The sequence below is a fragment of the Taudactylus pleione genome, unplaced genomic scaffold (assembly GCF_031769625.1).
Source record: "Taudactylus pleione unplaced genomic scaffold, aTauple2 ptg000250l, whole genome shotgun sequence".
Lineage (NCBI taxonomy): Eukaryota > Metazoa > Chordata > Amphibia > Anura > Myobatrachidae > Taudactylus > Taudactylus pleione.
The window spans coordinates 6,384,785-6,395,416 of NW_028284652.1; the positions used below are offsets into that span (position 1 = coordinate 6,384,785).

Consider the following 10,632-nt stretch of genomic DNA (forward strand, 5'->3'; position numbering starts at 1 on the left):
GGTTCAGAGCCGGATGCAGCTGCATGTTCTGCCGCAGTCATGCAACTATAAATCACTTCCCTGGAATACATCCATGCATCCGAATGAGCATTCAGATGCTCAATATCAACGTGCACCGCTTGGTGCAGTTTCTCCGTCTGACTATGGCATTCTATGTGAGTGGTTCAGCGTCTCTGTACGCAACCACTTTCATACTGTCCTAAGCCAGACAGACTCATACCCTGTTCTACAGGTCAGTGGTCTGCAACCAGTATTGCAAAGTTAATGGACATGGTACCGTATCATTGTGTGCATGTCTACTCCTTCTCAATAAGAGCCTTGCCAAGCAGTAACTTGTCACTTGGTGATATAGCTCATTTGGTTTATTCAATTGAGATAACTTTAGGTGCGCACAGCCAGGCAGGTGCCCAGCTTGAACAACTGGATTTCACTGGGGCACAGTTAATGAGGGTAGGTGTGGCCGTCATTCAACCTGATTTTTCAGCTGTCCTAATTAACGTCTGACCGATCTAATTTAGATGTTAATCTGAACTGGTGACCTAGGGTCCATACATGCTGGGGATAGCTGCTCAGGTCCACAATAACCTAATTTGCTTGGCAGAATCGTTGCATATATCGGCACTGTTAGTTTACTGCAATATACATCAGTCCGGCATCTTCTTAATAGCATTCGCAAACTGTTATACATTTATTACAGGCTGCATCAAGTATTGTGCCTAAGTGTCACTACCTACATAAGTCTACGTGTGGCATCACTTGGATGTAACTTGTAACTTTTGCTTCCTGACCTGTTTGCTGTTGTATTATACCCCTTTCACACCTGGGTCGTGGATCCGGGTTTTTGGTGTGTGAATGCAAATGACCTGGGTCGAAGTCCGGGTCCACGACCCTGCTCTGTACCTGGGGGTCGGGGACTGAGACCCGGGAAATTCATGGGTTGATAAACCTGCGTATTTACTGGGTCATCGGTCTGAAAGGGAAATTATTAAATAATTTTTGCTGACCATCACTTTGTTCCCGACCATTATTCCTTTCAGCCTGCCCTGACTTTAGTGCCTTTTTTAACCTTGATTCTTTGTTGCTGACTATGGGCCTGATTCAGACCCGCTCGCGAGCACTATGCGCTCGCAAGCGGGTCGATGGTGGCCCAGTGCGCATGTGCACGACAGAGCCGGCTCCGTCGTGCGCATGCGCGAGACCCGGATAGCGACGGGCAATCCGTCGCTCCAGGTCTCGTACCAAAGGGGGTGTCATGTTGAGTGACCGCACGCCCCCTTTGGTGGGCGGGCTGGGGAGTGGCTGCCCAGATGGAGGCGTTCCCATGGGAACACCTACCGTCTGGGGCCGGCCCCACTGACATCACAAGTGATGTCAGTGGGAGTGCTTTCGGCTCTGTTAGAACCGAAAGCACTCTGGGGCTTGCGGCAACGAGACCCTACCACAAGGGTCTCGTCACAAGCCCCGATGGTCTTGACCATCGTGACCATCTTCCTGGCCGCTCGCTATAGCTGGTCACCTACAGCTATGCGAGCTGCCAGGAGGCCGCTCTGAAAAACAAGAAGGACGGCCCTGATTCAGAGCGAGCGCTCTGTCAGAGCGTCCGGCTCTGAATCAGGCCCTCAGTCCTGTTGTATATAATTTTTCTTACCTGACCTACCTCACCTTTGTTAGTCATTACTTGTTGCAATATTGAACTAAGAACCTCACCCACTGGCAGTGTCAGACTGGGGCATGAAGGGCCTACTACGGAAATGCAGAGGCAGGGGCTTGCTGAAGGAGTGTCACCAACCATTGGGTAAGTGTGATCATTAACGGGAGGGGTGCGACCGTCCATCAAAGGAAACTGTATAATATTATGCATTCTCAGACAGCACTGTGCCCCCTTTAGTCTAATAAATTTTATCTGTGCCCCCTTTAGTATAATAATAATAATAATCAGTTGCACTATTAGTAGAATAATAATAATAATCTGTGCCACCTTTAGTCTAATGATAATACTGTGCACTGCAGTTGAGGCTACTCACATCATAATCACATTGCCTCCTAGTCCTTAGGGGTTGCGCTTTAACCAGGTCTTAACCCACATGCCATCAAACCTTGCCAATTGACTCACACACACACTCACACAACACACAATGGCTTTATTCAAAATAATTGTGCATACCTGCCATCCTTAGGTGTGACGTTGAACATCATTGTGTATCTGTTCATCTGCACCACCTCTGATTGGCAGCCACTTGCCATGGGGAGAAGGTGCAGATGGAAAAGTGGGCAAAAGCACAAATGACAGTGGGCAGATGGACAGCTGGGTAAGGTGCAGAGGGACATGGTCACCTGGGTAAGGTGCAGTGGAACAGGTGGGGAAAGTGGCAGAGAGACGGGGGAAGGTGACAGAGGGACAGCCGTAGAATTAAAATTAGATTCCGTTAAATAGTGTTATTATTCGCTATTTGAGATGGGGTGAGCTGAGACCACATTTTTTTCAAACTTCTAGAAAAATATTAAAATACAGCTGATTTTTTGTAGAATAATCTTTATTTTGGAACTGTGATAAAGGTTTGACTATGGCTGTTCATTATTGATTTTTCTCAATTCTGTAATGGCATTACTTGTTTGTGTCATGCTGTGCAATAAGATAATTTAAAAAAAAGAAAGTGGCAGAAGCACAGCCAGGAAAGGAGGCATAGGGACAGCTAGGAAAGGGGGCAGAGGGGCAGCTAAGAAAGGGGGCAGCGGGATAGTCAGGAAAGGGGGCAGAGGGACAGCTAGGAAAGGGGGCAGAGGGACAGCTAGGAAAGGGGGCAGCGGGACAGTCGGGAAAGGGCAGCGGGATAGTCGGGAAAGGGGGCAGCGGGATAGTCTGGAAAGGAGGCAGAGGGAAAGCTGGGAAAGAGGGCAGAGGGATAGCCATCAAAGGGGGAAGAGGGTCAGCAGGGGTAGGCAAACAGAGGGACAGCTGAAGAGGATGGCAGAGGGAGAGCTGTGGAAGAGGGCAAAGTGACAGCCAGGGAGAGGAGCAAAGGAACAGCTGGGGAAGGGCAGAGGAACACCTGGGGAAGGGGCAGAAGCACTGCTGGTAAGAGGGGCCTAGAGACACTATGTCCTTGGGGGTTTACAGTGCACAATCAAAGTCTGGCCAATGGAAGCGGTGGGAGTAGGAGAGCTAGGGGTGGGGTCATACGGGGTGGAAGGAAGTACAGCTGGTCTGGAGGCCCCTCAGATGAGATCTAACTCCAACTACCACCCCCTATTCAGTCGCTGATGACAGGGGGGCCCACTGTTGCCAGTGCTGATGATCAGAGGAGAGTAGGAGTCAAAGTGGTGCGGATGATGACCACAAGGAATAAAAAGGCAAGGTGTATTATGGCTCAGCATGTTGACTGGTGGAAAGTGAGAATCCATCAGTGGGGATTAGTAGCTATTAAAGACATGACATATAGAATGTAAGGAACTTCTGCCAAATAGCTATCTCTTTGATCCTTTATATAGTCAGGAAAAGTTAGGACCATTAAAGTTCATAATTAATAAGAGGTTAGAGAACGGGGTCCAAAAATAATGCGGTTGAGAAATTCATCAGGGAAAATAAACAAAAAAAACATTGAGAGGAGAAATAATTTAAAAAAAAAAGACCAAAAGATTCATCAGATTTACTTTATCACAAATGTTGGTATACATATAATATTTACACTGGGTATTGGTTAATATATGTGACCATAAATACCACAATAGTAGGCACCCTCTCCTTTACATACTGTATACAGCTGTAAAATATGCCATGACAAAAACACAGGTGGGTGTGAGAGGCAATATTGCTCAAAGCACAGCCATCTTGCCAGACAGCGTGTTAAAATAAATATAATAGAATAAAAAACCTCCATCCCCTTTAATTCTGAGCTGTGCTACTTAGCATTTGTCCTGGTCCTCGGGAATGGGTGTGAGTACCAGGAAAAAAAGTGAATGTGTCCCCTTAAGTATAATACATCTAATATGTGCCCTCTTGAGCATAATGATAATATTGTGCCACCTTTAGTATAATGATACGTGGAACCTTTATTATAATAAAAAATATAATGTCCCCTTTAGTATGTAAATAAACATAATCTGTGCTACCTTTTAGTTTATTTTAATAAATATTAAGCCGTTATTATAAGTAAGTAATTTGTCTCTATATTTTCTTTAGTGTACTGTATATAATAATACATTCCATTTTCCTTTCTTAATCCAACAAAATCCATTTTAAACCCTGCTTATCCTGCTGCAGTGCGATGAAGCACATAATTAAAATTGGGATACTACTGGTTGCCAGGCAGCTGCTGTGCATTTCACCTCAACTACCCCACCTCCAGCATGGGTTCCAGACTATAGATAGATCGTATAAAGGTCGACAATGCCTAGATAGACACCAGAAATTAGACAGTCAATAGGTCAATTGAGACAAAGGGGTCGACAGGGACAAAAGATTGACACACTAAAGGTAGATATGTAAGGAAGTCAACAGGTACAAATGGTCGTCATATTCAAAAGGTCGCCAAAAAGATGGTGACACATGATATTTTTTTTTTTTTTTTTTAGGGTTAAGTTTAAAGTTAGGCACATACTGGAGGGTTAGGCACTTCCCCGACAGTTAAGGTTAGGCATTTACCCTGGGTTAGGCACCAGGAGGGAGGGTTAGGGTGAAGATTCGGTCTTTAGTCTTTAGTGTGTCGGCATTTTGTCCAAGTCGACCTATTGACTGTCTAACATCTGGTGTCTATCTTAGACACTGTCTACCTTTTTTACTGTCTATCTGTTAATCCACACTACTCCAGCATAATCTGCTATATATATATGTGGTCATATACCATGTTGCACCCCAAAACTAGGAATGGTGAGTGCCGTGGATTATAAATATATATATTTTTTTTTGTTATGCAATGCCCGTATTTCCGAATAGTGCCTTGAGTTGCCACTACATCAGCACCTAAAGGGGTACAATCACAGGTAGGGAAGGAGTGGTGAGGAGGTGCAATTGTGAGTAGGGAATGAGTGGTGGGGGGAGCAATTATGGGAAGGGAATGAGTGGTGGGGGAGCAATCACAAGAGGGGAAGGATTGGCGAGGGGAAGGAGACAATCACAGGTAGGGAATGAGTGATGGGAGAGCAATCACAGGTAGGGAAGGAGTGGTGAGGGGGAGGAATCATGTTTAGGGAATGAGTGGTGGGGAGATAATCACAAGAGAAGGTGTGATGGGGAGCAATTATGGGTAGATAATGAGTGGTGGGGGGTAGCAATCACAAGAGGGGATGGATTGACAAGGAGAGGGAGACAATCAGAGGTAGGGAAGGAGTGGTGGGGGAGGAGTCAATCATAGGTAGGGACTTAGTGGTGAGGGAGGGGAGCAATCACAGGTAGAAAAGTGATAAGAAGAACAGGCATCCACAGATAGGTAAGGATCAGTGGTGGGGGGGGGGGCGGGAAATCACAGGTAAGGAAGTGGCGATGAGAAGAATAGACCATCACAGGTAGGGAAGTGATGATGAGAAAATAGGCAACCACAGGTAGAGAATGAGTGGTGGGGGGAGCAATCACAGGTCGGGAAGGAGTGGTGGGGGGATCAATCACAGGTAGGGAATGAGTGGTGGGGGAATCAATCATAGGTACGGAATGAGTGGTGGGGGGAGCAATCACAGGTAGGGAAGGAGTGGTGGGGGGATCAATCACAGGTAGGGAATGAGTGGTGGGGGGATCAATCATAGGTACGGAATGAGTGGTGGGGGGAGCAATCACAGGTAGGGAAGGAGTGGTGGGGGAAAAAATCACAGGCAGGGAAGGAGTGGTTAGGCGGGGAGACAATCACAGGAAGGGAATTAGTGTAGGGGAGGAGAGACAATCACAGATAGGGATGAGGGGTAGAAGGTAAGGCAATAAGAAGAACAGTCTATTTACTAAGCCTTGGATGGAGATAAAGTACCAACTAACCAACCAGCTCCTGTCATATTTCAAACACAGCCTGTGACATGACAGTTAGGGGCTGGTTGGTTGGTAGTTTATCTCTGTTCACTTTATCTCCATTCAGGGCTTAGTAATTATACCCCATAAGGAGGTAAGGTGCGAAGCAATCACAGGAATATAATGGATGAAGTGGTGAGGCAATCAGAGATAGGGAATGGGGGTTTAGGAATTGAGCAATCACAGAAGTAGGTTGAAAAGGTGAGTCAGGTAGTGAGGAGGGTGTTAAGGGGGGCACAGACAGGCCTATCGGCAAGGTGAGAACAAAATATTGCTGAGATGTGACTGTTCTCAGAGCTCCAGTCACTTTCCTGCTTTACTCATCTTCATGTCAGCTCTTGCCTGCGCCAGATAGAATATTCTTTACTCTCCCTCCACATATAAACCTCTTTCTTGTCCACTATTGTTAGTGTTTGTTGTACGAGTAGGCACAAGTGTAATTCTATGGACTAGTTACAGTAAAGTACTCTTTATCTCTCTAACACCGGCTTACAGACCAAACAGATGTTATTATAACAAGTAATTTTATAAAGAGATAACATATAATGGAAATAAATAAATGCATTTTTGTTACAAAAAAACTAGCTAGTGGTAGACCAACATGGTGTTATGAAGGGGACAGGGTGGTTCCAAGATGTAATGGTTACCACTCTCAACTTAAACCTTGGTGAGATAAATTTAGTTTTTTTTTAACTTAGCTACCCTCTTTGATAATGGTCTTGATCCTGATATGTTTTACGTAAATATCCAATGTTTGCGGGTCTGCACATGCCGATGGTCGCAATGGTGCTACAACGCACTCGGATTGCAGATGTACGCAGGAGGTGTCTATTTCCTACAGACGCCTCCTGCTGAATTTGCATTTTAGTTGGACGCAGGGGCATTTCTATAATGGGTGCAGGGTGTGTGGGGCACACGGGCCCCTGGGTTCAGGGGGGTCCACAACGCACCCCCTGCACCCATATTTTTAATACCACTCCGCCGCCGGAGTCCCACGTCGGTGCCGGTATCAGTGCTGTCTTTATTGTCTGGAGCCCAGAGTCTACTGGTGCTGCGCTGCGCTCAGTGCACAGCCAGCCGCCAGAGAGAGAGAGAGAGGAGGGGGCCCCATCCTCTCTTGAAATGCCCCTGTTTGGACGATATTGCTTCCTTGCAGCTGTGCAATCAGCATCAGGCCAAATATTTGTATTAATAATATGGTCAAAAGACAATTTTCAGTCACTTTGTAATAGAAAAAAAATACAGAAAAAATAAAAGAAATATATTAAGGGTACTAAGGGGCCCATTTATCAATAATACCATTTTCAGTGCGATCTGGGCACGATGTGGTCACCCAAAATCTCATTGAGGTATATGATAAGGCCGGAATGTGTCAAATGCGGGGACAGGGGCTCCGAAATCAAACATGTGCCTGAAGCATTGATAAAATTAATTTCCAAGGTTGTAGTATTTCTGTTCATAATGGACCTGATTCTGAGTTGGGTGCAAACTGCGGATACACCAGAAAATGCATAAGTTTCAGTAGCGCACACAGGGGGGGTTTCTGAGTACCTAGAACCCCCCCCCCCCTGCCAGGCCAATCCATCCCCGCAGCACACAAGTATTTATTGGTTTATTTTTAAGTGAGACAGAGAGCTTTGTCTCTGTCTCATCAGACCGGCCTGTGAGTTCCGAATGGGCAGCTTCCGCGTAGCTACGGAGATGACAGAGCAGTACAGTGGAGCTGCTGCGGCTGCAGCTCCTCCCTCACAGCTCCCATGTGCCAGTGATGTCACTTTCTGCTCTCCTCCGAGTCCTCATCTGCTCAAGTCCGGACACAGCATGTAATTAGCACAGCCACAAAGTAACATCGTCACAGGTACCTGCTAGCTCTGTGTATACCATGGGTGTGGGGGGAGATGGTCTGTAGTCCGAGTGTGTGTAATCTCCAGTGCTAGGTGTCTGTGTGTAATGTGCAGTGTAAGTGTCTGTGTGTAATGTGCAGTGCTAGGTGTCTGTGTGTAATGTGCAGTGCTAGGTGTCTGTGTAAGTGTCTGTGTGTAATGTGCACTGTGTGTATGTGTGTGTAATGTGCACTGTGTGTATGTGTGTGTGTAATGTTCAGTGTAAATGCCTGTGTGTAGTCTGCAGTGTAAGTATGTGTGTGTAACCTGCAATGTAAATGTCTGTGTGTAATGTGCAGTGTAAGTGAGTGTATGGGAGGGGAGGAGGGGGGCAGTCCAAATTGGGAATACAACTATACTTACACAATACATTGCAAAAATGTATCTATGTGTGAGAGAGATACGTGGGTGGTGTGTATATATATATAATATATATATAATATATATATTATACACATACATACACTGGGGGGCTGAGGGCAGCTGGATTTACATTTCCTTGGCGGCTGCTCCTCTTTGCAGCCGCTGGGTGGGGGGTTGTGCCGTGCTGCCTGATCAGCAGTGATCGACTGCATGGCAGATAGTGGGACAGGGTGCAGGTATGTAGAGGGGTTGGGAGGTCCCTCTGAAATTGGCAGCTGCTGGAAACTTATCTTGCGCCAACCGCCCAGTGGGTGTTTCTGACTGCTCGCATCAGATATAACCATGTCAGGGAAAGCCCAGCCTGTAGTGGTCGCATCTGATGTGACCACGCCAGGCAAGTGGCATGGGGGTGGGGAGGGGTGAGCAAGTATTGGCAGAATACAGTAATAGCATGTTCACATAATGTAACCAAGTTGGACCTGGACACGAAAGCATATTCTATCAGGAAGTATATCTCTTGCAGGTGCTCAACTCACTGATGAGGATGAAGATGGACAGATGGTTCTGATTGGATGATTGTGTCTGTACCCTACTCACTGATAGTATATACATAATTAGTTTGGCTCATATATTACATTAAGTCAGGGCCATCTACTGTACTGTATTTGTATTAGTAGACTTCAAAAATCTAGATGAATATGTCAGTGCGCACACAGTGGGCTGCAAATGTGACTGTGTTATATGTAGGTTACCCACCTTACATAAGACAGATATAAGACAATAAAATAAAAACACGATCTTCACATGCTCTCACAAAAAAACAATGTATATCAAGTCCATATAATAAACCTCTATAATTTCAAGTCAGTATAATAAACCTCTGTTATGGTTTCTTGTCACGGTGGGGGTCCTGATTTTGTGTTTGACGTTCCCAAATAGTTCCTACTGCCTTCAGTCCTTGCACGTTTCTCCGGTATATATGTAAAAAAAAGTTTGAAAGAGAAATGTGCAATAATGTAATACGTTCTTTCCAGTGTTCAGCTTTTATCTGTTAATTATTTCCACTTCCAGATATAGAATTTAGCGTACTGTACTCACGTCTCTAAAAATGCGAGTTCTGCCCATAAAGGTTTCTTTCTTTTATCCTGTCAATGTCCCTTCTAGGATATAACCACCCGTTCTGGATGTGTATAATTTCTCCAGTGGTAATTGGATACATTTTGGAAAATGAAAGAAAAAACGATATGTGTAGTACGTTCAGTACTTTGTTTCTTAAACACTTCTTTAGTGTAACACACCTCTAGGGGTAGGGCCAGTGATGGCAATGATGGTGTACCCTACTCACGTGGTAATGGTGTTTAGGATTTCTATAATCTTTTCTTTTTGATTATATTTTCCCACAAGTATAATACTTCTAATTTCTCAGATCTCACCCAGTGATGTGACCAAAACACAAGGGAAGAATGGGCGTACCCCAACTTACAGCTTCCAATGTGAGGTGACTCTTCAAAAGGTTTCTTTATACCATTTACTAATGGTCCTCCCTCTACTTGCAAGCAACTTGTGGTGCGCAGACCGGTGGAAAAAGAAGAAAATCCAATCACAGATATTACGGGTCTATGCCCACCAATTTTGTACATATATATGAAACATATCCCAAATGAACTGAATTTAGGCAATAAAAAAATCTTTTTATTTCATCATATAAACATATATATATATATATATATATATATATATAGAACCAATTAAATTAGAACAGAAATAAGTGATTGCTGGTTTAGTCAAAATCAGGGAGCAGGAAAAATATGTAAAAAAAACATACATGACCTTGAATGGGGTGTATAAAAGAAAATATGGCGCGCTTTTTGTTCAGATACTATCTAGTATAAACACCTGCAGCTGACACCAGAGGAATTCCTGCAGAATGACCTCACACAAAAATTAAATAAACAACACAGTAGGTGTCTACGCTGATGTCAATACATAAAACACATGTCTGGATAAATATATCATAAAAATGTATTTATACATATATTAAGAATATATAAATGAACTGCAGTTCAATATTACAATTAGATATACACACATAAAAAGAAAAAAACAAACAAATATATCTGAATACTGTCAATGTACAATATAGAAACAAAAATGACTAAATATATTGTTGCATCCAAATCGACATACCAATATTGCACTGTAACAGTACATAGGACATCTGATTAAATGAAGCTGGAAATTTGGCAATTATCTATATTCCCAGCATCCGTTATCACCTGTAATGCATAGTGAGTGATTCTGATACTAGATGAAAAACGTGTCCAAAAACAGAACCTGCTAGCACATTGAAGGGATGTCTTAAACGGATGAATAAATCCTATGATAAAATGAAAATTG

General features: G+C 44.1%; 1 protein-coding gene across 1 annotated transcript in view; it reads left to right on the plus strand.

The window, feature by feature from the left end:
* LOC148515363 (RING finger protein B-like) overlaps positions 1–9,913 on the plus strand; it is a 37,172-nt gene extending 27,259 nt beyond the window's left edge. The window contains exon 11 of the mRNA XM_088480049.1: positions 9,662–9,913. Within this exon, the coding sequence (XP_088336175.1) occupies positions 9,662–9,675 (14 nt within the window). The 3' untranslated portion in view covers positions 9,676–9,913. The remainder of the gene's footprint in view (positions 1–9,661) is intronic.
* The last annotated feature ends 719 nt before the right edge of the window (positions 9,914–10,632 follow it).